This window comes from Haliotis rufescens, unplaced genomic scaffold (assembly GCF_023055435.1).
Source record: "Haliotis rufescens isolate VD_foot unplaced genomic scaffold, xgHalRufe1.0.p SCAF_4, whole genome shotgun sequence".
NCBI classification, from domain to species: Eukaryota; Metazoa; Mollusca; class Gastropoda; order Lepetellida; family Haliotidae; genus Haliotis; species Haliotis rufescens.
The window spans coordinates 9,322,042-9,348,918 of NW_025964112.1; the positions used below are offsets into that span (position 1 = coordinate 9,322,042).

At 39.9% G+C, this 26,877-nt stretch overlaps 1 protein-coding gene across 4 annotated transcripts; it reads left to right on the forward strand.

Annotated features, from left to right (window-relative positions):
• Positions 1-255: 255 nt before the first annotated feature.
• On the forward strand, positions 256-25,210 carry LOC124135819 (cysteine sulfinic acid decarboxylase-like). 4 transcript variants are annotated; one of them, XM_046501416.2, is made up of 16 exons: positions 256-410; positions 4,183-4,298; positions 6,010-6,140; positions 11,275-11,368; positions 14,691-14,781; positions 17,185-17,291; positions 17,380-17,495; positions 18,079-18,213; positions 18,728-18,844; positions 19,898-19,962; positions 21,162-21,240; positions 21,734-21,815; positions 22,203-22,320; positions 23,646-23,700; positions 24,034-24,123; positions 24,811-25,210. In XM_046501416.2, exons 2-16 carry the CDS (start codon positions 4,184-4,186, stop codon positions 24,988-24,990), a joined length of 1,575 nt encoding a protein of 524 aa, XP_046357372.2. In that variant the 5' UTR covers positions 256-410; position 4,183; the 3' UTR covers positions 24,991-25,210. The 4 variants fall into 4 exon arrangements, with proteins under 4 accessions (XP_046357372.2, XP_046357371.2, XP_046357373.2 ...); XM_046501415.2 differs by having other exon boundaries at positions 293-495; XM_046501417.2 differs by lacking the exon at positions 256-410 and adding an exon at positions 1,207-1,353.
• The last annotated feature ends 1,667 nt before the right edge of the window (positions 25,211-26,877 follow it).

The window sequence follows — 26,877 nt, forward strand, 5'->3', positions numbered from 1 at the left end:
CTTGTGGAGTGGTCAGGCTAGCTGACTCGGTTGATGCATGCCATTATATCTCAACTGCGTAGATGGATGCTCCTGATGTTAATCATAAGATTGCCTAGTCCAGACTCGATTATTTACAGACCAGAAGTGTGAAAACCGACAATTACAGCGGGGTAGTAAGGTTCACGTTACGTGGTGAGGAGATAAATCTGATATGTCATAGTGTGGGGATTATTTTGCGCGGTTCTGTATTCACATATCGTTTTTGATAAGACTGTATTTGCACAAGTTTGTAGACAACCCGCCTGCTTATCCTGACCCAGTTTCCCTGTTTTAAAGGCCATCCATACATAATCAAAGCGGAATATCACTGTCCTGTACCTGGCTCAAAGTTCACGCTAGCGTTATTCAGCAGGAGTGACTTATTCCAGGTAAGAACGCGACTGTCACGTAAACACACGTAGCCTACAGTCACATACTACCTGGCGCTGCATGAGGAACAACACACTGGTGTCGGTAAGCATATGCTACACAAATATTTTCTGTACTACAGCTTGTTCTTGGTCGTTAGTTTCCCGATAGAATTCCCGGTCATGTAACAATTCATTCACTTTAGTTTCATGGAGAATCCCAAGACAACAGCTCCACCTTTATCAGCCACTTTGATTACATTAGAATGATCATTTTATAAACATCTAATGTTCTCCAGTCATCATATAATTTTATTGTATAGTTTCAATGTATTGTAGAATGTACTGTATGATTTCACCGAAGACCGCACCAATCCGATCGCGAGTGCATGCGCACTCGGTTTGTCGCTTTCTGCGTGACTCACTGTGTTTAGTTCCATTGTAATCAATACGATACAAACTTTTGGGGGATTGCGTCTTGTTTGTAATTTGTGTGACTATTTCTATTTAAAGCGTTTACATAGTCCATAGTTTGGTTGTTCTCTGCTGGCTTTCTTTGGTAGGCATGTCATTGTAAAAACGTAGTAATGTATTTCTAAATTTGTCTTAAACACACGATTATCCAAATAATGGATTCATAGTTACGTAAGCATTTGAATTGATGAGACGACGCGTGTTGATGAACTGCGGATAACCGCGGCGTTAAACAAACATGATATGCCTATCTTTACAGTGAACAGTGTACGTTTCTGAAACGTTATCGCTTCACTAGTTGACGTTATAAAGCTTACTCTCGTCTCCTTTACAATCTGGTTCACAGATAGCTTATCTAATCGTTATAGTAAGTAGGCGTGTGAGACTGTGAATTGTGTAAAAGCTTAAGCTTGTCCTTGGGATATTATCCATAGCGTTGGACATTTATTAGCATGCGGACGGTAGTGGATGCCACATGGCTGAAAGGATGGTAGGTGGTTTTATATCGATACACGACTTTTTTCCACACAGTGCAATCCTAAATAGTTCTCCGTTCATATAGGACTCATATACACATTATTTAGCTTCGCGGGCATATGATCGTTTGACTTTATGCGACTTTATTTGCAACATAACTGCTTGCCTTGCGAGGTCAACCCGTGTGGATGTAGGTCACGCGACCACATCTGTTGTGTAACGAGTCTCTAACATAGGAGATAAATCTCTAACACATCGACGATATGCTGAGGTTTTGGTTTAGTTAACTCAATTATAATGCAGTTGATGCCGTGTTTAATGCATTAATGTGTGAAGTTCACCAACCAGTGTGGTGTGCATAAACACTCTCAGTCTCGCTCTTGAATTGAAAGGCTGTCATTGTCTGTCTCGAGTTTCAACATACCGTACACACTAACCTCTCACTAGGCTGTTGGGGGAGAGGTTCGATTCGGGGGAGGGGTTGTTTGTTGTGCATATGTGCGTGTGTGTGTGTGTGTGTGTGTGTGTGTGTGTGTGTGTGTGTGTGTGTGTGTGTGCGTGTGTGTGTGTGTGTGTGTGTGTGTGTGTGTGTGTGTGTGCGTGTGCGCGTATGTGTGTGTGTGCGTGTGTGTGTTGTAAAAGGAACATATTTCTCAACATTTTACTTTACTAATAGTGAGTGAGTGAGTATGGTTTTAAGCCGCTTTTAGCAATATTCCATCATTATCACGGCGGGGGACACCAGAAATGGTCTTCACACATTGTACCCATGTCGGGAATTGAACCCGGGTCTTCGGCGTGGCGAGCGAACGCTTTAACCACTAGGCTACCCGACCGCCCCTACTTTACTAATAAGCGTCAGAATCACTGCACTTTCACAAAGCTGATGTAATTCAAATTTTAAATATAACCCCCATGACGATTCCTGGATAGAATTGATCTTCAGCAACCCTTGTCGTAAGAGTGTGGTCAGGCTCGCTGACTTGGTTGATGCACGTCATCGTATCCCACTTGCGTAGACCAATGCTCATGATCTCAATCACTGGATTATTTTAACCATTTACAGATCGCCGTCACGTGGCTTGTATATTGCTTCGTGCGGCGTCAAACAACAAACAAACAAAACATGCCGCCGTCGCATGACAGAAGTACTGATGCTATGTGGTTTCAGGCAACAAACGCATACTTATGCATGTTCACCGTGAGAGTGGCGGCTGCTTCCGGTAGAGTGAGTGAGTTATGGTTTCACGCCGCTTTTAGCAATATTCCAGCAATATCACGGCGGGGGACACCAGAAATGGGCTTCACACATTGTACCCATGTCGGGAATCGAACCCGGGTCTTCGACGTAACAAGCGAACGCTGCAACCACTAGGCTACCCGACCGCCCCCTGCTACCTGTAGAGTAGGACATACATACCCTTTTCACGACACCTTGTGTCATCACTGATTTTTATAGTGATCCATTCGTGTTATTTTCACCACGGTTTTGCCTTTTACACCAAACTGAATCTGTTTCGTCGGATAATCGAGACTGGTTATTCAATGGCGTTGGCGTTTTACTTATTATGAAATATAATACATATAGAATTAATCTTGAATGTGTTGTTTTTTTAAATATGGAAAATGAAACCGAGCCTTCGTTAAACGGTAATTGTTGAGGCTTCGGTAACGCAACGGGACGAAATTATGAAGGCCCTATTGTTTCATATATTGCAAAGCTCAATTCGTAATTGAGCTTGGTGCACGCGCGTCATGATCAGAGAACCCATTTCACATTCATCTCACAAAGGTGACTCAGAAAGTACTTATGCAGACAGCAAAGAGTACAGGTTTATGTTACAAATATTTACCGGAAGGATGTCATGTCAGAGTGTGAGGGGAAATGGATCTGTGACAAAATTAAAATATGCCACATTCTTCTTTTATACTTCAAAACTGCAGTTTGCAGTATGTAGACTGCTTTTATGCAATATGGTATATTACATATGTCATTGACCTACATTCGAAACAAACCCATGCTTGCCGTAAAAAGGCGACTACACTTGTCGTAAGAGGCCACAAACGGGATCGGGTGGTCAGGCTCGCTGACTTGGTTGTTGTTTAACGCCGCAATATTCCAGCTATATGACGGCGGTCTGTAAATAATCGATTCTGGACCAGACAATCCGGTGATTGACACCATGAGCATCTATCCACGCAATTGGGATCGATGACATGCATCAACTAAGTCAGCGAGCCTGACCACCCGACCCCTTTAGTCGCCTCTTACAAGCAAAGTCGCCTTTTACGGCAAGCATGGGTTGCTGAAGATCTATTCTACCCCAAATCTTCACGTGTCACACCCATATGTCGATTGTATATCACTTGCTTGGTCAATGTCAGTTTAGGAAAATCCTCCTGGCTATTATTGCCTTTGGGTGACGAGTGTCAACATACAAGTATGCCGCTGTACAATACGACTACGAGAACAACCATTGCATAAGTAGGACAAAGAATGTGGCATATCCCCGTACCTATGTCATCTGGCCCTCGTCTCCCGCTCCCTGTCGTCTGTTGATCTGCTGATGTTCCACTTATCAGTTGCCGTCACTGGCCATGGAGCAACACATGTCAAGTAAACAGCCTATCTAAGATAATATGATGTGTTAAATAACATTGTTACCTGCCCGTTTGGACAATCAAGGTGAGTATCCTATATCCTTAGTCCAGCAATCTCGCCTTGGTATATGTGATGTTGTTACGGGAGATGTGTTATTGACTGAACGGCCATGTTAAACATGAAACTAAATGTATACGGTACAAAAAATACATGTATGTTCAGTATTATGTTTCTTTACAGAATGTATAGTCAGTTTGTGCGGTCTTGTCGTGGAGTCAGTGCAGTGATAGAGAACACCGGTCACCGTGCCTTTGTGCTTAAGAGATTAAAGGCAACAGCAGCTACAAGCATGTCAGGTAGATGGAGTTGCAGTAATCATCGTCTTTATCTACAAAATGTCATTTCTTCGTGACATGATATAATTGAAATATTTATTCAAAGTGACGTCAAATCCAACCAACCCACCTACTCACCGCCTTAGATGTTAATGAACACGTTTTGAGTTTGTAAAGGCAGACCTGGAATTATCCACCCTCGAGATATATGTAATGTTATTGCAAAGAATTATGGTATGTTGTTTGTAGAGCTGTTATTATGCAATCCCCATCCCTTCAGAGAAATGTTCTAAAGGAAATGGGATTTTATTTACAAATACCAATACATTTTCCTGCATAAAAGCCTACAAAATAAGAAATATATGTGTTAATATATTTGTGGTAGCAATGTGTTCGCACAATAGTATTTTGATTTAACTTATTAATCTTTAATATGTATGTATATATGCTTTTGCTGTGTTCGTAATTTACAATGTATTGATAAATAATGAACGTATCGCCGTAGAGAGATATGTTCTTTAATATTTGGTATATATATAGATATACTAGTAGATGATTGCTTTTAATATTTATTATATTCGATTTTATCAACGAGTATCATTAAAAACCAGTGGTGTGGGTTCTAACAGTTGCGCAAATGCCGATGTGTTGATCTGTGTAGATACTAGGCCTATAAACCGCAAACATATATATATGGTAAATGTTTCATTATTTACACGATATATCGTGCATATTATGGTTAAAGTTCTGTTATTTACACGATGTCGTGCATATTGTGATAAATTGTCTGCTATTTACACGATATCGCGCATATTGTGATAAATTGTCTGTTATTTACACGATATCGTGTACATTGAGGAATATGTACTCTTTATGTACACGATATCGTGCGAGTAGACACAGCCATAAACCGAGAAGCGAGCTGGGAGAGGATGCAAGGCGGTTGTTCATTGGACAGTTTCGCGACCTCGTCCCATCCCTGGATCTGCCAGTGATGAAGTATTTCCAGGTCTGGGTGTTCCGATAAGCAATGTCGATGTTCAGTGCAATCTTTGTTGGAGTGCCCACTTCCGTTTCCATACGATTGTGTGACTCGAAAGTATTGCCTAATAAGGTTGCCATTACTACTATATAAGAGTAATAGACCTTCCCGTGACCTTGTATTTGATACTTAACAATGGCAGACGTCTTTTGCACGTTTATCTTATCTCTATGTGACGTCACCGAATCTCACCGAAAAGAAGGAAGAAAGGACTCTTACCATGCTCACAGCTCAAATATGTCATGGCTATATTCAGCAAATTATTTCAAGCGTCATCTCGCTATTACGCGGACTCAACATGCTTGCATAGAACATGATAATATCTTAGAATTATCGTACAATATTGAATTATTCTAATCTTCCAAGTATATAAATCTCAGGTTCGGTCCGATTACGTAGCTCGGTCTGCCATCACCGTGTGAACTGAAGTACTGATCAAAAGAGCACTTTACCCATCTAACTCATTCCCTCAACTCCATTCTCATTCAAAAGTGAGAAGTAACATCCACTCCACAAAATCGACATCCTGTTAATCGTCAATATATACAACAACAAAAATTAAAAGTTTACAGTAGTATAAGCTTCAGGTAGGGTGCATGTGCCTTGTCAAAAGAATTCAAAGTATACAATGTAAACATGTAGTGCACAGATAAGCATGCCATCTTCACCTTCCTGTTCTCCTTCTTTCAGTCAACCCTTACTCCGATCCTGAGATAAAAGATTTTTTATCCAAAGTGCAAGAAATCATTGTGAATGATGTCCTCAGAGATGGCATCGATGGCGATAAAGTAATCGACTTCCAGCAACCTGCTAAACTTCAGGTAAGAGCAATCTAGCCCATAAGTCAGGCCTAGTAATCGTCATATCTTATACCTAGTGAGTAGGTGAGCGAGTATGGTTTTACGCCGCTTTTAGCAATATTCCACCAATATCACGGCGGGGGACACCAGAAATTGGCTTCACACATTGTACCCATGTCGGGAATCGAACCCGGGTCTTCGGCGTGACGAGCGAACGCTTTAACCACTAGGCTACCCCACCGCCCCCTTATACCTAGTGAGTGGGGGATCAAACCTTTCGCGAAGACCTGGTATCATCACTACTTGACACTGATTCAAAGACACACACTCATACACATGTAGTCGGAATCATACAATCGACTCTGCTTTATGCAGAGATTTCTATTGGATATGGAAAGGGCTTATCGCTCTTTGTTATGCGCCGAGACAGTAACTGGCCTGTTGTGTGATCGAACCCCGACGAAATCGATGGCTGTTCTTGCTAGTAACAACCGGTCACATTCGACTTCTTTACAAGACGCACTTATACATTAGAAATAATGCTTTCTGCAAGTCTTTGATAGGCATTTAGAAGTTGAGAGAACATGAATACATCACTTTTTATTGATAGCAACTTCTTTTATTCTTTGTCACGACGTTTCAAACCTACTTCTTGCTCCTTCATCGGATCATTCAAAAAGTAGCTCTGAAAAGTTGTGACAATAAATAAAAGAAGTTGCTATCCATAAAAAACGTCTTGTATTCGCTTTCTACAAGGTAAGGAACTTTCTAACAATCAGACAGTATATGTATGTCATAGCTTGAATTCAGCAACCTATAGATTCATCAAATATATATGGTATCAATAGTTAATGGTCAGCTATGTCATGTCAGTTAAATATAGTGTCTAGGTTAACGTCCGTTATATAATGTAGCGATGCAGCCTGTTCGAATACAGTATGTAATTGAACAGATAATTACTTAAATATTCCAGGCGGGAAAGTGGGTTGTCGACTCATTCTTCACGAACGAGAATAACCTGGGCGCAACATTTGAAAGCACAGACCATATTTCAACCAGACGCACCAGCAAGGCGTCATTTGCAAAAATATCAGTTGCGCCGTGCATGTCACCTAAAAGTCATTGCACCTGGGGAGTAGGACCAAACACGTCATTCTGGGCTGCGTTCGGACGACTCGTATATGTGTTGGCGGTAGTGTGTTCATGTGCTAAGAGTGAGTGAGTGAGTGAGTGAGTATGGTTTTACGCCGCTTTTAGCAATATTCCAGCAATATCACGGCGGGGGACACCAGAAATGGGCTTCACACATTGAACCCATGTCGGGAATCGAACCCGGGTCTTCGGCGTGACGAGCGAACGCTTTGACCTTTAGCCTACCCGACCGCCCCTCATGTGCTAAGAACTTATGACTGTTTTCAATTTGAAAACCGACTTATCACAATATTCCTTTTACGAAAAAATCATCTTGTACCAGTGACCTGCAGACTATTCACATTCATCAGGACCAGCCACAAGCAGCCATCTTTCGTTTGTATCAGGATATGTTATATAATATTCCGATCATACAAGGCCTAACACCCCACTCGCGCGAAACCTCCGTCCTGTTTCCCAATGATACCAGTAACGATATTTATAGAGTCGAATGAAGAACATTGAAAAAATGAAAACGTTCCAACTAAAACACGCCTTTCGAACATGATCTAAACACCAAAATGAAGGAAATAGTTGTGGAAATGCCTCCAATCCTCTGTCGCATGCTAATGTCCTTAGAGAAAAACACCGTTTCCGGTCTCCAGGCCACTTTGTTTTTATTGACAACATGTGTGGAGCTAACGTGTCTTTGTAGTGAGACAGTCTGACTGCTGTAACCGCCAATCTTAGTGTGATAAGGACAGGAACAGACCGATTACGTAAGGTATAATTACTTGCGTCCTGTGTCGGTGTATCAAGTTAAAAGCCGAATGAACACTCAGCATTATTCTGAAGTTTGGAGGCAGGTTTCAAGGCGTCCTGCATACACTTGTAAATTACCACCGTAGACTACGTACTATAGACTGATTGAGGATTTCTGCGATTGTTGTATGTCAGATGAGCTCTAGGACATTAAAAGAATCCTAACGTGGCGACAGTGTTCCTATGTTAACCGTTAGTGTAACAGACTGAGCATTTAACATTGGGTGGGTGTTTATGATGAATGGTCGTGTGGGGCAATATTAATTCGCCTCGCAACCAGGTGGTCAAAGACGTTTACTTGTACAACATACTGAACTTGTCTTACATCTGAGATGTGAGGTGAAATTGGGTTTAACGTCGCGTCCAAGGTTATTGCATTTTTATAGCGACGTGCATGCATTTGTGTGTGTGGCTGCTTGTACTAGTCCGGACTGATGCCGATTTATAGTGCTAGCACACTGAGATACCATGCCGCAGTTTAACATGAATACTCACCCAGACACAGTATACTGACTCTGAGCCGACCAGTCCTTGTTTGAGCCCCTTTATGCCGAGCGCCAGACAGGGTAACAACAAATACCATCTTTTTACGTCTTTTGGTATGACGCGGCCGGGGATCGAACCCAGGACCTTCCGCTCTCCGGGCGGACGCTCTACCTATAGACCACGGAGGCGGTCCTACATCTGAGAAGAAACCACAACTAGAAAACATAACAGATATATCCCACTGAATCAAAGTTCAGATATGTACATGCAGATATACACTGACATTTAAAGCAGCAATCATGAAAAGGGCCTATTAATGGGGAATGAATTAAACAAGGAGTCCAAGTCAAGTCTAGAAAGATTTGGCAAGTCTTGCCTGCCTCAACCCTAGGCATTAGCTCTGAAATTAGGTATTTTTTTGGGCTCAATTTGGATTTTTGTGCGTAGAGTTTTCGAGATAGCTTATTTCTGGGACTAAATGTCAGTCTAATAAGAATGATCGCGAAAAGTGCAGAATAGCTATCACCGTCATTGTAGCCAGACCTAGCGGTGCTATTGTCATCAAACAGCAAGACATTAAAAACTGGTATGTATTTTAGCTGTTGCAGCCATGATGAAATACAATTGGTGATGCATGTTGGGTAAAAGGTCGAATGGAGCTATTGCCACATGCAGGTATGCTCATTACGTTATATTTCCTCCATATATCCAAGCCAGGTTAGGATGGCTGTTCGGCAAATCCTAGAGTATAAATGCAAATTAATGAACTTTACATCTGTGTTAAAACGTGCCTTATACAAACTATTGCCAGACACAATATAATCCCTGGTACCTCTGTCATTTATACAGCCAATCTGATGCGGTAGTTTCACTGTTTCTGTATTTCTAAAGTGTAGTAACTCATATGTAGGCACAGGTAGTATATATGTGTTATTACAAAAAACGTTGTGTGATGTCCGATGCCCAACGTTCTCACAACGTTATTACGATGTGAAATAACGTTACACAGCGACGTAATAATAACGTTGTGAAAACGTATGTTAGGTACCATTCCACAACCTGACCACAACGTTGTAAAATCGTACTGTTTTAGTACTGATGACTGTTCCCAAAGCATTAAACTAACATCTAGTCTCTGAAATGAACATATCGTTCAGAAAAAAATGGTTATTAAATTATCTTAATAAAAAAAAATATAAAAAGAACCCCGAGACTCTCTTCATATTCAGATACTGCAGAAATCTAGACTTGCCAAACATTATCGATTTGCCTGGGCTGTATTTGGTATATTTGTATCAGGGTCTGTAAGACAGACTACGAAAGCATGCATAGTTCAGTTACCGTCGCAGACAGAAAGACCTCTATCAGGGATGCATGCTCTCTGAAATATGCCCTACAGCTTTTCCAACAAGGGAACCTTATTTCACCGAACGGACTATAAAGAGTGTTTATCTTCAGATTGTAAATCACGTGTCTTAGATCCCACGTGTCAAGAGAAACCTTGCACAAACATAACAAGGCATTTGGCGCGGTGGGCAGTCAATCAGTCAGGCAGCCAGGGACACAGTGGGTCAGGGGAACACGTGTGGCAATCCGGACCAGCTGAATGTCTGAAGCACATGGGGATCATTCCCACTGGAGCAGACCGAAATGCCGACAATGCAAAACACAATGGAAGGATGTGGGCGGGGTGGTGGTGGTACAATCACAATACACAAAAAGAATAAGTACACTCAGAGTTGTGGGATTCACTATTTATCAACTGTAGTAGAAGTCCCCAGGGATACATATGTGCACCGTTTGCACTGGCGTTGATTACATGGGAGTAAGACCTAATGCCTCTGATATGAATATGAAAATGAAAATAAAAGAAGAACATCCTGTGTAGCCGTTCGTGCGAATATTATTGCTTGGTAAGCCTATCCTGCATATTTAAGACATCATTCAGGAACACGGTGTTCATGGTCTCCAGAACTCCCTCGAAGAGAACAAATCATCATTTAAAGTGGTTATATTTTACACTAGTTGACCAATAGAGGATGACAAAATGGGAAATTATTTCATGGTTCGATCATGCAACTGATATCACATAATTAATGCATTGTTAGGATGTGTGAATTTCGTTAATGCGAAAGTGTCGAATTCCGATGACACTATAGCGGGGACACGTGCAACCGAGTAGTGTAAGGCGCTGCAATTCACTGTGCAGAGTTGCGTCCCTTGAGCACACCAGAAACATGTTCGTGCAAAAACTATATCCGGCAAATAACGACGCTTTCGTGTTTACAGTCTAAGCATCTGCCACTTTTGACTATTGCTGACCTAAAATAAAACTGCGGATGAGGGAAGTTTGCAGCACACCCCATTGTTCTTATCATCTCCCATCCATAACATATATAAAACGGGGGCACGGGTGGCAAAGTCGTCTAAGGCGCCGCGATTCGCTGTGCAGAGGTGCGTTCCTTGAACACACCAGAAACCTATAATTGTAGTTTCGAATCCCGGTTCGCTCCGATTATGATTTTAGGTTTGTCTACGCCATACGTGCTCTTGCGTTTCACCAAAGGGTAAAAGTCTGAGACCCCCATCACTTCGGACTCTCCTCCCAAATGAAGCTGACACGCCGTGATATAACTGGAATACTGTTCAAAGCGGCGTTAAACCAATCTTACTCAACCGGCTCTTCACAGCTTTATTAATCATTTCTCATTTTTAGGAGCTGATGCAACTCCCAATTGGGCGAGACCCTGAACCAACGCAGGAGCTTCTTGACCATTGTCGCCGAGTTGTCAAATACAGTGTGAAAACAGGTACGTATCCATTCGCAGGAATCATAGATAATTGCGATGTACGCATTCGGTTAATCATGCTTGACATTATATCATTCATTCGGCCTCTGTATTGCTGGCATTAGACACAACTGTGAAGATGATTTTATCAATTTTTCCTTTCGGTTAAAATTGATTAATAAACACGTTACTTTTCCTGTTTAAAAATGGATTCAGGTGTTATGTTGGCAAACAACACATAATGTTCATACATGAAGTTTAGTATGAGGTGAATAGGGAGATGTGGGTGTTAAATGTCAGTGATTAACGCCATCTACATTTTATGGTATTTGTTATGAGATATTTAAGAATAATATTAAAAGAAAGCTTCGTAATGTTACATGTTAGAAAAAGTTAAAGTTGCTTCCTGTCTGAATCACGGAATTTCCTGTATAAAGACACCTGTGCTGTTCTGTGACATTTGAAAACACACGATACATCAAGTTTTTATTTCCCTCCGGATAATGTGTCTGTCGTGATATTTGCAAAACTTTCTCCAGCTCCACACAACAGGGAAGGTATCTTCTCTCTTCTAACCGTCACATCTACCTTCAATGTTTTCCTGTTAGTAATGATATTTTATTACTACGTGTTCTGTGTGAAGCATTATTTTCATATTTTTTATTTAATATTTTTATATATTTGTTTATTGACCATTTGTCCATATCCGGTTTCCTAGTCTTGTATACGTAGTAAGCGCTGCGGCCGCCTATTTGTCTGTCTTATTGTCATTTGCAAGTTAGAATGCTACATGAATGCTTTCTATGAATATTATTTCTGATATCAACATTTATGAATGAATATTTTGCAATTTGATTCATATATCCTAGATTCATTAACGTTAATTATTAAATTAGTATTTCTATGTGTGGTACTACAAGAGAAATTGCGTGTGGTACTACAAGAGTAATTATGTGTGGCACTACAAGAGTAATTATGTGTTGTACTACAAGAGTAATTATGTGTTGTACTTCAAGAGTAATTATGTATGGTACTACAAGAGTAACTATGTGTGGTACTGCAAGAGTAACTATGTGTGGTACTACAAGAGTAATTATGTGTTGTACTACAAGAGTAATTATGTGTTGTACTTCAAGAGTAATTATGTATGGTACTACAAGAGTAACTATGTGTGCTACTACAAGAGTAACTATGTGTGGTACTACAAGAGTAATTATGTGAGGTACTACAAGAGTAACTATGTGTGGTACTACAAGAGTAATTATGTGTGGTACTACAAGTATAATTATGTATGGTAGTGCAAGAGTAACTATGTGTGGTACTGCAGGAATAATTATGTATGGTACTGCAAGAGTTATTATGTGTGGTACTGCAAGAGTAATTATGTGTGGTACTGCAGGAATAATTATGTATGGTACTGCAAGAGTTATTATGTGTGGTACTACAAGAGTAACTATGTGTGGTACTACAAGAGTAATTATGTGTGGTACTACAAGAGTAATTATGTGTGGTACTACAAGAGTAACTATGTGTGGTACTACAAGAGTAACTATGTGTGGTACTACAAGAGTAACTATGTGTGGTACTACAAGAGTAATTATGTGTGGTACTACAAGAGTAATTGTGTGTGGCACTACAAGAGTAACTATGTGTGGTACTACAAGTATAATTATGTGTGGTACTGCAAGAGTAATTATGTATGGTACTACAAGAGTAATTATGTGTGGTACTACAAGAGTAATTATGTGTGGTACTACAAGTATAATTATGTGTGGTACTACAAGAGTAATTATGTGTGGTACTACAAGTATAATTATGTATGGTACTGCAAGAATAACTATGTGTGGTACTGCAGGAATAATTATGTATTGTACTGCAAGAGTAATTATGTGTGGTACTACAAGAGTAATTATGTGTGGTACTGCAGGAATAATTATGTATGGTACTGCAAGAGTTATTATGTGTGGTACTACAAGAGTAACTATGTGTGGTACTACAAGAGTAATTATGTGTGGTACTACAAGAGTTATTATGTGTCGTACTACAAGAGTAACTATGTATGGTACTACAAGAGTAACTATGTGTGGTACTACAAGTGTAATTATGTGTGGTACTACAAGAGTAATTATGTGTCGTACTACAATAGTAACTATGTGTGGTACTACAAGAGTAATTGTGTGTGGTACTACAAGAGTAATTATGTGTGGTACTACAAGAGTAATTGTGTGTGGTACTACAAGAGTAATTATGTGTGGTACTACAAGAGTAATTATGTGTGGTACTACAAGAGTAACTATGTATGGTACTACAAGAGTAATTATGTGTGGTACTACAAGAGTAACTATTTGTGGTACTAAAAGAGTAATTATGTGTGGTACTACAAGAGTAATTATGTGTGGTACTACAAGAGTAATTATGTGTGGTACTACAAGAGTAATTATGTGTGGTACTACAAGAGTAATTATGTGTGGTACTACAAGAGTAATTATGTGTGGTACTACAAGAGTAATTGTGTGTGGTACTACAAGAGTAACTATGTGTGGTACTACAAGAGTAATTATGTGTGGTACTACAAGAGTAATAATGTGTGGTACTACAAGTATAATTATGTATGGTACTGCAAGAGTAACTATGTGTGGTACTGCAGGAATAATTATGTATGGTACTGCAAGAGTTATTATGTGTGGTACTGCAAGAGTAATTATGTGTGGTACTGCAAGAGTAATTATGTATGGTACTGCAAGAGTAACTATGTGTGGTACTGCAGGAATAATTATGTATGGTACTGCAAGAGTTATTATGTGTGGTACTGCAAGAGTAATTATGTGTGATACTGCAAGAGTAATTATGTATGGTACTGCAAGAGTAATTATGTGTGATACTGCAAGAGTAATTATGTGTGGTACTACAAGAGTAATTATGTGTGGTACTGCAGGAATAATTATGCATGGTACTGCTAGAGTTATTATGTGTGGTACTGCAAGAGTAATTATGTGTGGTACTACAAGAGTAATTATGTGTGGTACTACAAGAGTTATTACGTGTGGTACTGCAAGAGTAATTATGTTTGGTACTGCACGTATAATTATGTGTGGTACTGCAAGAGTAATTATGTGTGGTACTACAAGAGTTATTATGTGTGGTACTACAAGAGTAATTATGTATGGTACTGCAAGAGTAATTATGTGTGGTACTACAAGAGTTATTATGTGTGGTACTACAAGAGTAATTATGTATGGTACTGCAAGAGTAATTATGTATGGTACTGCAAGAGTAATTATGTATGGTACTGCAAGAGTAATTATGTATGGTACTGCAAGAGTAATTTATCCCCTGACTGTAGCCAACCCTCGATTCTACAACCAGCTGTACAGCGGCGTGGACCCTTACAGTCTTGCCGGGGCTTGGATGACTGATGCCCTCAACACAAACATGTGAGTCTCAGGTGAAGGTTGTGGAAGGCACTTACAATGCTGGCTACCTTTTCAACGACATATACTCATATTAAACTCATATTTCAAAACTATTGCATTTATGTAGTGACGTGCATGCCCATGTGTGTATGACTGCTTGAACTGGTCAAGACTGCAGGTTTTATAATGCTGGCCCACTGAGGCACCATATGCTGCAGTTTAACATGGATACCCCACTACGACACATTATGCTGACTCTATGAACCGACCACTACTTATCTTATAACCAAATACGTTACATATCCTAAGGTCAAGTATTCATGCACGAGATAAAAATGTTGATGTAAAAGTACTCGGTTACACCATTCAAAGCCTTAGTGAGGCCTTCAATTTGTTTTATGGTAGACATGTGGAGGACATTTCCAAATTTGACGCATCAGAGACCAGATTGATTTCCAGTGCAATTATGACTTGATACCGTGATTGTTCAGGCGAACACTTGACTTGGATTTGCATGTGTTTGCGACGATTGCCTCCGGTTGCGCAGGATACGCTCACCCCTGGCATTATCACTAATTATAGTGGTTCGTGAATATCAGACGTCAATCCCAGAGAATAAGCAGTCTCGAAGCTGTACATAAATCAAATTGAAATATTTTTAAAGGAAACGTATAGAATTATAGAATTCACACGTCTATTCCCAGTTTGTGTTAATGTATAATAATCGACATTTGGCTTTACATATAATCGCCACCTCCATATCTGGCATTCCTTAATTCTTGGGGGATGTGGTTCGCTCATTCCGGACCCCTGGCTGTTTATGTGTTTATCACCGTTTATTATAAATCTCAAAACGATATCAGGGCATCGGTATACCTAGGATTGTAATGGTTAACACTGCCAATCTTGAGTATGTCTCCGTGCCTTTTTAACAATAAACATGTATCGTGTCACATTGAATGGCGGTGAGTCATCGTTTAGAATGTAGACCGGTAACATAATGTCATGTCAGACATACACAGACATTCCATTCAGGACGTTCCGGGGTTTGTGCAAATAATATGCATATGGCGGCTGGGTTTCCTTAAAATATACTCGATTATAGATGCAATGGTCAAAGGTATTTCTATTCTACTTAACGTTTAGGCACTGGCACGTGGTCAAGCCGTCTTGGGCGCCGCATCCATCACTTCTCGTTTTCTTCTCACATCAAGCTGACACGGTGTGATACTATAACTGTAATGCTGTTCCAAACGGCGTTAAAGCAAACTCGCACACTCACGCACATCCGATTCCTATGATACCCCCCCCCCCCCCCAACCCCAACCCCATCCCACCCGCGATGATTCATATGCAGGGTAGGGCATTAGGCTTTTTGTATGGTCCGATTGATATGTTAAAAAGGGAGCGGATAGTTTTACATGATTGCGTGTAATAGCATCTCTAACAGACACAGCTTCTGGGCTCGGGGATTTAATGACCGCCGCAATAAAGACATTGCGACATTGTTTGCTACAGCCTTAAACAACATTCACTCAATAACACCTTCTATTTTACCATAAAGATTCACAGTTTGGCCAAGTGCACCCTACATATGGAATATTATATTAATTATTTGTTTAGCAAAGAAACTTTACAAATGTTGTAAAACCACCTTATATACTATCAGTATGGGAAACTTAAACCATTAAAAGATTGACACGAAAGCCTTCTTAGGCGCAATAAATCAGGACAGAAACATTGACACGCATGAATGTGTGGGATATGCAGATGGTGTATAATTGGTTAACACTGACAACTAATGTGCTGAACTTTTGATAAGATCACCCATAGTACAATTACAACTTTCCCACGTGGGGCGGTCGGGTAGCCTAGTGGTTAAAGCCTTCGCACGTCACGCCGAAGACCCGGGTTTGATTCCCGACTTGCGTACAATGTGTGAAGTCCATTTCTCGTGTCCCCAGCAGTGATATTGCTGAAATATTGCTAAAAGCGGCGTAAAACCAAACTCAGGCACTCACTCACTTTCCCACGTAAAAAAATAGTCTTAAGTAATAACGTAACCGCAAATATATTTTAATTGATAAAAGCGATAAAACAAGATATTTCTGCAAACTTGTCAGATTCCGCCTAAATCATGAACCACTATCACATAGTGATGATGTCAGGTGTTCGCGACAGATGTGAGAATTTCCTGCCCAACATGCAGAGGCAAGTCAATTTATCATCGGAATAAAACATCGAACACATGATACAATTCAAAATAAGCAATCGTATCAGACATAATTGTTGTAATTGATGCGCCAAATTTGGGAATGTCATCTACATGTCTTTAACATAATTTAATACCGTAATGGTAGTTGAGGGTTTACAGTAACTTTAAATTTTAGACCAGGATATTATATGTTCCCGTTTTATTTACAGACACACATACGAAGTGTGCCCGGTGTTCGTTGTAATGGAGAAATACCTCATGCAGAAAATATGTGGAATAATTGGATATCCAAATGGCGACGGGGTGATGTGTCCGGGTGAGTTGATCATGCAGATGACAATAAACAAGTATCATCACATTAGGCATACCGCAACAATTATATCATTCTTATTTTCCATTTATAGGAGGATCATATTCAAATATATTAGCCAATCATCTTGCACGATACAAACGTTGTCCAGAAGTGAAGACGAAAGGGATGACGGGTGTGCCGAAGATGAAAATCTTCACGTCCAACGAGGTAAGTTATGACCAAGGTCAAGGTAATCAAGTATTTGTACCACATAATTAATATTTGTTTTCCCCAGCATTGTCGAAATATTTTATATTGACTTGCTGATACCATTTTCACAATCACTACTTTTCTCTTGCATTTCCCCTTAGGATGATCAAAGTCAATAGCAATGACTGATATTAATATAACGGATAGAGAGGGAGAGTTTAGTATCTATGAATACAAGATACTTATGTTTTTCTCTCTAGTGATACGTTCTTAACATTATATAGCAGAGTGAGTGAGTGAGTTGGGTTTAATGCCGCTTTTAACAGCATTCCAGTTATATCACGGCGGGTAAGCTTAATGTTATGCAGGTCTCAGACGTTTACCACTTCGGTGAAACCCACGAGCATGGGTATGGTGCTGACAAACCTTGAAACATAATCGGGGCGAACCGGGATTCGAACCCACAATCATAGGTTTCTGGCGTGTTTAAGGGACGCAGCTCTGCACAGCGAATCACGGCGCCTGAGACGACTGATCCACCTGTGCCCCCCATATATAGCTGAACAAATTCCTGAAATGGAATGTCCTTTCCTTTTTGTAGGCCCATTACTCACTACAGAAATCGGCCAGCTTTCTAGGCTTTGGGACAGACAGTCTTGTCTCAGTGGAGACAGACGAAAAGGGTAAAATGAGAGTTGATGACCTTGAAAACAAAATCAAGGCTGTAGAGGAAGAGGTTAGTGACATTACAACATACCCTTGAGATACAAGAATGTATTAATACATGATTATACATCCATCATAACAACCATCCTAAGACAGCATTTTGACATCCAGCTTACCTGAAATACGAAATTATACCAAATACTTACATTTATGTTAAAGTGCTCAATTTGTTGTGAATAAATGTTTCATCAGATATGTGTTTGCTGTGAATGCAATCTTTATGCACTATTTAAAATGCCAAACATTCGTTCGAAAATATTGAAACAATATGATCAACACGACTTTCTTAAAGCCTAATAAACTACTTGATCTATCCGCTAGAAGAGTGCTACCGGAGTGACCCTCTTAAATATAACGGCTTCCGTCATAATCTGATAGCTCCCTTCTGTGTTGATACATGCATATAGCTAGCTATAAGGCTGGTCATGCTTTTACGGTTAAATGTCGGCCTCCATCGTTGTAATTGCTTCATGTAGCTCTACAATATAGGCATGTGCATTTACGTCCATCCACTTTTATTCCAGGGAAGTATTCCTCTGTTTGTGATGGCGACTTCAGGGACCACAGTGCTCGGTGCTTATGACGATCTACCCGCAATAGCTGATGTTTGTGAAAAGCATGGCGTCTGGATGCACGTTGACGTATGAAGCTGTTGCTCTTGTTTGGCCATATTGGTAGAACTGCGATTCTTTGGAATCGTTAACGCTTTGTAAAATCTTCCCCGAGCAATTACCAGCTACATTTGAGTCAGCACAAGTTGTCGGCCTCGTTGACAGCAAGTGTTTGATCATGTTAGTGTAGACACTCTTAATTCAGTGCACAACCCGAAAAATATAAATTCTTTTTCGGAAATGAGAACCTATAATTTACCTATCATTATTTCGTATCATTAATCGTAAAAAATATCTATTGCCAAGACCAGAGAACTACCAGTCTCGATTATCTGCCGACACAGAATCTATTTGGCGTATTTGGCAAAAACCGTAGTGAAAATCACACAAGTACACAGAAATGACACAATGTGTTCGCGAAAAGGGTAAGCCTTTGCATATAAATGTTTGTTTGTTGCCTAAAGCCTCACAGCTGCCTGTAAACAATCGCGTCATGACCAGACAATCATGTGAAAAGAGGAATTGGATTATCATTTACGGATTTTGTTGAATCTAAAAACGATATGATTAAATTACGTCCGCTGCGTGCAAGTGCAGTGATTCTGCTATCTTCGAGTAAAGAGAAACACTTCAGATATATGTTCGTTTTGCAACACAGTCTCTACTCACAGTCTCGCTCTGCTTGATTCCATGTCTTAGGCAACCAGATGGTCTCTACCTAAATACAGACAAAAAAATCTAAAATACATAAAGTTGTAAATATACAGCAAGCAAAATTTCATGTATCAAATTTCAATAGCAATTTTTTATCAGCCGCAAATTGTCAAAAGGGCGCGTAAGATACAACGACAGCAGTCATATACTTCATTTGGAATATCAAATTTACCTTCTGGCAGCCGATTACCCATACCGATTCTGAAAACCAACAGGTCCCGGAAATCATTTATACCAGTTAGTATTAGTCTTTCAAATGATCACCTGTTTAATATTTTTAACAGTTATATTATCTTACTGTGGTTAATATATCAACTTGCATCATGAATCACGAGTATCACTTTAAACTTGGTGTTTATCTGAACCTAGGGCGCATGGGGAGGCGGGGTGCTGCTCACTGAACAGTACAAGCATCTGATGGCAGGAGTTGAAAGGTGAGGTACATTGTCGGCGGTCTAACCTGCTTATTACTCAGATTGAAGTACACGTGGGTGACCGCTGTAATCTCAAATTCGAAATAGTGGACGCCCCTCCATTACTTTGTCCGTTTGACACGTTACTCTGAGATACCAGTTTACCCTGGTGCTGAGACAACCATCAAACTGTTTACTTTATGTTATTCGGACCGTTATAATACTAACAAACATTTTATTGCTCACTGCATGGGTGGTTAATGAACTTTTTGTGAAAAAAACCCGGAGGAGGGCGTGGATGATTGGTGTTTCATGCAACCACGCTACAGACTGTATAAATTCAACTATAGGAACAGTCTACAGATTGTGTTAACATCGAAATGTGTTGATTGCACACAATCACAAAAGTCATTATTCGCACTCATTATTATGGTACTCAGGTTTGATATGTTAACACTAAGGGATAGACGGCGCGGAGTCAGTATGATGTGACACACACACACACACACACACACACACACACACACACACACACACACACTCTTGAACTCGTATTGTATTATAAATTGACGGATTTTCCGCTTTGTTTTGACACTCAAACATGTGATTGTCGGACATCCTTGATATATATTCACCCTTGCCTACTGCGAGACATTACAGAGTGGTGTGAAATGTGCCATTGAATATTGTCAAATATTTGAAATAATGTTCATAAAGTTGTGTTACATGCCACCTTTAACGATGGTCATGCCAGTATAATGCTTTGAAGAGGTAATACAAATATCTTTGTTCACGGCTCTATTTTTGCCACAATCTCCATCTGCTAGCGATTGAAACATACATTGTATGTGTTTAGGACCCAAAGAAATTACATAGAACCTATTACAATAAAGATCAACTTGCAAAGGTGCATCATCGGCAGAGAAAATATCACACGAGGGCGACTCCCACTGTAAAAATACAGACTACATACGGTCCTGGTTTAAGGTTCAAATATTTCCAACAGAAGATTATTTTGTCACAGTCTAAAAGAAGGGATATATTTTTAGTAAGATATAATGTGGTCACTATCGGCTCATGAAAGAGCTTTCGGGGCTCGACGATTCTTCTTAACAAACTGAGAGTTTCTCACGTGTACGGCTTAAATGAAACAGGAAGGAGAAGAAAACAATACCTTCCACGAAGACACATTCAATGACATCGATAACTGTACATTTCAGATCACATTCTGTTGCATGGAACTTTCACAAAATGAGTGGTATACAGCTCCAGTGTTCTGTGCTCGTGGTCCAGGAAAAGGTAAACAGTGCAGTCAAAATATACCAGCTTATATCAAATTTTTATTACCAATCAAATTCAAATCCATGAGATTTATTTTGTAAATTTATTTGTCACTTCATTTGGACGGGGGCGGTCGGGTAGCCTAGTGCTTAAAGCGTTCGCTCGTCACGCCGAAGACCCGGGTTCGATTCCCGACATGGGTACAATGTGTGAAGCCCATTTCTGGTGTCCCCCGCCGTGATATTGCTGGAATATTGCTAAAAGCGGCGTAAAACCATACTCACTCACTCACTCAATTGGACGATGTACGTACGATTAGCTCCTAGCACTGCCGTTTTAATGTCATAGAAGAGTATTATATGTAACATTGTAGAAAGGCATTCATGTATGTCAAATGACAATTGAAGTGAACTTTCTTGTCAGTGTTCTGATTTTTTAAAAGTGACTGTTCAGTAATACTTAACATGGGGTCTTTAAAGTGGTGAGACATGTTTCCTTTATCCACCCACAGGGTCTACTTGAGAAGTGCAATCGAGGTAACGCTGAATACCTCTTCCAGCAGGACAAGAATTACGACCCTACATTTGATATTGGTACGTTATCATTAAAAATTACATGGTACAGATGACCATACTACTAACCGATATAAATGTGATTATACTTACACACATTCAAAATGATACACAATGTTGTCTATGCTTCGTTCTAATGTGAACAGAATATTTTACGATCAAGATTTAATTTGCTATATCGTAAACGACAGATTACAGTAACATCTGAATATCAAGAAAGTCTGACAATCACTTTGATACTTATGAAATGAATTTTTTTATCCAATTTACTGTTTGTATGAAGTATTGGAACAGAACATTGTATGGCCTTTACATGCATATCAACAATATATAAGCGTATTACTGACGCCTATTGCTTTGTCCATACTAGTATACATTTTCTATAGCCCTGTGTATTTCTCATCATAGGTGATAAGACCATTCAATGCGGGCGTAAGGTAGACGCGATGAAGCTTTGGCTGGCATGGAAGGCGATGGGCGATAAAGGCATGGCGGACAGGGTAATCCGGGCTTTTGATAACTCTAGGTATGTACTTCAGTCGTTTAGTAAATGCAAAGTACAACGTTCATGGTTTCAATTAACTTAAATGTGCGTGTGCAAAGCCTAGTTACATAAGGGATTCCATGTCAGTGTCCATACCATGTGATGATGCTGACGTTCGGGTTACATACCTGTGATTATGGCATGGAACAGCATCCATACCTTGTAATGATGCTACGTTCGATGTACATACCTTGTGATTGTGGCAGGGAACAGCATCCATACAATGTGATGATGCTACGATCGGTTTACATACTATTGTGATTATGGCAGGGAACAGCATCCATACCTTGTAATGATGCTACGTTCGATTTACATACCTTGTGATTGTGGCAGGGAACAGCATCCATACAATGTTATGATGCAACGATCGGTTTACATACCTTGTGATTATGGCAGGGAACAGTATCCATACCTTGTAATGAAGCTGCGTTCGATTTACATACCTTGTGATTGTGGCAGGGAACACCATCCATACAATGTGATGATGCTACGATCGGTTTACATACCTTGTGATTATGGAAGGGAACAGTATCCATACCTTGTAATGCTGCTACGTTCGATTTACATACCTTGTGATTATGACAGGGTACAGCATCCATACAATGTGATGATGCTATAATCGGTTTACATACCTTGTGAGTATGGCAGGGAATAACATCTATACCTTGTAGTGATGCAGGGGAAGGTTTGCATACCTTATGATGTTGACAAAGGCGATCTACATACCTTGTGGCATTGGATGCATGGGACAGCCTTGGTATTTAGTAAGGAGACCAGGAAAGGCCATACGTTGTGTTGATGCCTGGGTCGGTTCACTGATAAAGCCGTTGACTTGTGATAATGTCAGGTGATGATGTCCATATATTATGATGACGGTGCCAGTATGGTGTCAACGCCTTGTGGTGATGCAGTGAACTGTGTCACCTTGTGATAATGTTTGGGACGATCAATTCATGATCTTCGAAACGTTGCCCATATCTTTGGATGATGCAAGGGATGGTGTTCATATATTTAATGATATCAAATAATAGCGACACAAACCTTTCTTTAAAGTAATCCAGAGCCCATTGTACGATTCCGGCTTTATCATAAGCATGTTTTATGAATCACTGTCAAGTAGTGATGACACCAGGTTTTCGCAGAAATACTAGGATTTTCTACCCCAGCCATGGCACACATCGTTGCTTGGATAAAGAACTATATAAATGTATTTTTCTATTAGAAGAAATAAAACTAGAAACTCATAAAAAAAGACACAAGTGTTTGTTTTATATTAGATATAAATTTGTGACTTTCGTTTTAAACAGGTATCTTGCCCAACGACTCAGAGAAACAGAAGGATTTAGACTTATCATGCCCGAGGTTTGTCTATAAATACACAATGTCAGATTTGACCTCATCCTTGGTTTGTCGGCACAACAACCGTGATCGTTGGTTTCAATAAAGGGATGCATGTATGACATCTGGTTTACTGTTGGCTTTTCTCCAACATTAATCTGAAACTCCCTGATATAATCGAAATGCTGTTCAAATGCTGTTAAACCTACTCTCTCAGATTCTTGAAAGAAATTCTAATAATCCGAGTCATATGGAATAAAGGATTATTTAGTGTTAAATACCAGTGTCATAGCCTTCAGGGCGGAGATTGCACGATGTTGATATACATTGTCATCGCTTTGGTTGTTGTCGCTTCAGTTCGAGTGCACCAACGTTGGGTTCTGGTACATCCCGCCCAGTCTGCGCGGTCAGGAGGAAACTCCGGAATGGTGGCAGAAGGTTGGGAAGGTAAGTGGTGTATCATCGTCATGAGAAGTTACAATCGAACACTTGACGCCCACCAGAGTAGCTGAACTATTGCATTTACTAAAGTACATAATGAATTCAACACGATCATAATTTGAGAGAAACACGTCAAGCATGTCCTTAGGTAGGAATATAGACTAAAATCTAGTCTCTGAAATGAACATATCGTACATAAAAAAACAGTTGTTCAGTTATCTTAATAAAAATATAATAAAAAGGAGCCCAGTGACTCTCTTCCTGATACTGCAGTGATCTAGACTGGCCAAACATTATAGGCTTGCATGGGCTGTATTTGATATATATTTGTATCAGGGTCTGTAAGACAGACTAGTAGGAATACAGACTACCCACCTTTGTGCGAAACTGTGCTTCTGACCTTATATCGAAATGGCTACATAATATTGATAGTCGTGACATTTTTATGCTGGTTAAGGTAGTGCAAACAGCTCACTTTAACCTGTGTCGACACATCGTCGGGAGATCATAGACAGCTTAATCCGTTTGTATTGAGGTTACATGACGCTGAATCTATAAATTCTGGATACCTGTCCATAAAACACATTCAGTAAACACATTCTGCTATTCCCTGCAAATTACTGAATAGATTATATACATACATACATACAGGCTCTGAAACCGATATTATATGTAGTCTCTTGTTTCCACCAGGTGGCGCCCAAAATCAAACAGCGGATGATGGAAAATGGGAGCATGATGATCGGTTACACGCCTCTTTCAGTGAAGGGATTTGTCAACTTCTTCCGCATCATCATTACCAACTCCCTCCAGGACAGTGCCGAGATGGATAGGGTTCTAGAGGAGATAGAGAAACTGGGGAAAGACCTCTAGAACTGGACAACCATGAGAACAAGAATGAAGTAACAGAGATTACAGAGACACACGAATACGAAATTGTAGATCAAGTGTCTCTCTCTGTGGGTGTCTTAATGCTGAATCAGAGACTCGGCCTGCAGGTTGTATGGTGGAGATATTCCTTTCATGAGACATTAGTTCAAATGTTCACATTCTTAATGTTCGTGCTTATTGTGAAATAAACAGGTAAATTATATTCCGTGTTTTATGCGATATGCGTTGATATGATGCATCATATGATTCCGCTTGCAGGACAAATGCGCCAACACCTAATATCATGATTCGACCAAGATTATTGCACTTATATAGCGACGTGCATGCACGTGTCTGTGTGTGTGTGGCTGCTTGTACTAGTCCAGACTGATGCCGACTTATAGTGCTAGCCCACTGAGATACCATGCCGCAGTTTAATATGAATACCCCACTCAGACACAGTATACTGACTCCGAGCGGACCAGTCCTTGTTTTAGCACCTTAATGCCGAGCGACAGACAGGGTAACAACAAGTACAATCGTTAAGAACGTCTTTTTGTATGACGCGGCCGGGGAACAAAAGGAGGAGAATGATCAAATTTGACGTTGCCGAAAACTGTGAAGTATTGGAATAAAAGCAACAAAACATTTTCTATATTCTATATTAAGTCGATGATATGATTCCGACCATATCATGAGTTTATGAATCAGTAGTATCAAATTGTGATAATGCCAGGCGTTCGCGAAAAGGAAAGGTGTGATATGAGCGTATCCTGCCCCACCGGTGGCACTCGTCACATACAAAAACAAGTCAATTGTCCACCTGACAAAACCCTTTCCATATTCACAAGCAATCCCCGCCAAAATCCGAGAGGATTGTACGATAACGACTATATCATGAGTATGTGTTTTAGACAAATGTTCCTTAACCTCTGTAGATAGATCTGTCACTATGTCTGTGGTCTTCACGTTTAGTCACAAATGCCATATGGATCATAGAAAAATCAAATATTTTGACAAAATGTTTATTGCAAAAGCATCCTCGAGAATCAACATGGTATTAATTCCACTTGTGACTATAAATGAAGTTCATGCTTGGTAGTAATAAGGATTATGGTTAATCGTTGAAACAGGGATTTGGAGGTACTTGGCTGGACCCAGCAATATATTTCTTTATATGTTCTTTTACAAGACATCTTAAAATGACTTTTTCTTTTTCTTTCTTACACTTGCAATGTGCGGCCTTTTAACATGGTAAAATATCCAAACATGGCTAAATTAAGTGAAAAAGGCTGATTTGTAGGACTTCAAATGAAGTTATTAGTTTGATCAGGTCCGAGGACCAAGTTGATTTACTTTGTTTACCATAGACCATTTAATATGTGCATCTCCGATGTCAAACAGCTTGGGCCAAATGTTTGCTAATATTCAAATATTAGAAAAAACATGAATGAAAACATCTGTAATCAACCTTTTAAAACATATTGTCCTGACTTATGTATTCGGTGGTGTCATAAGTTCTAAACATGCATATTCTCACAACTATAAAACGGTAAAGCCAGAGAAAAGTCTCTGGTCAGACTTAATTATCAGTTGTAATAGATTCCATTGGCAAAATATTAATGACAATTATATGAATAGATTACTGAAAATCAGTAATGGCACACAAATGGAAGCATGATAATTTACTGCAAACAAGTAAAGTGAAACACTTGTGAAACAGTGTGTGTGTGTGTGTGTGTGTGTGTGTGTGTGTGTGTGTGTGTGCGTGTGCGTGTGTGTGTGTGTGTGTGGATGTATAAGTGTTCTCATAAACATGAACATTCTTGAAGACATCCCCCACAGTTTTCTATTCCTAAATTATGCAGATCTTGTGGGCCAAAACGTTCC

What these genes read in the sequence shown, in the direction of transcription:
- LOC124135819 (XM_046501416.2), top strand. Translation starts at nt 4,184, where the DNA reads ATGTATAGTCAGTTTGTGCGGTCTTGTCGTGGAGTCAGTGCAGTGATA. An exon ending in GATGCCCTCAACACAAACAT is followed by an intron (nt 14,782 to 17,184) that starts GTGAGTCTCAGG and finishes TTTTATTTACAG; the next exon opens with ACACACATACGAAGTGTGCC. An exon ending in CGACGGGGTGATGTGTCCGG is followed by an intron (nt 17,292 to 17,379) that starts GTGAGTTGATCA and finishes TTCCATTTATAG; the next exon opens with GAGGATCATATTCAAATATA.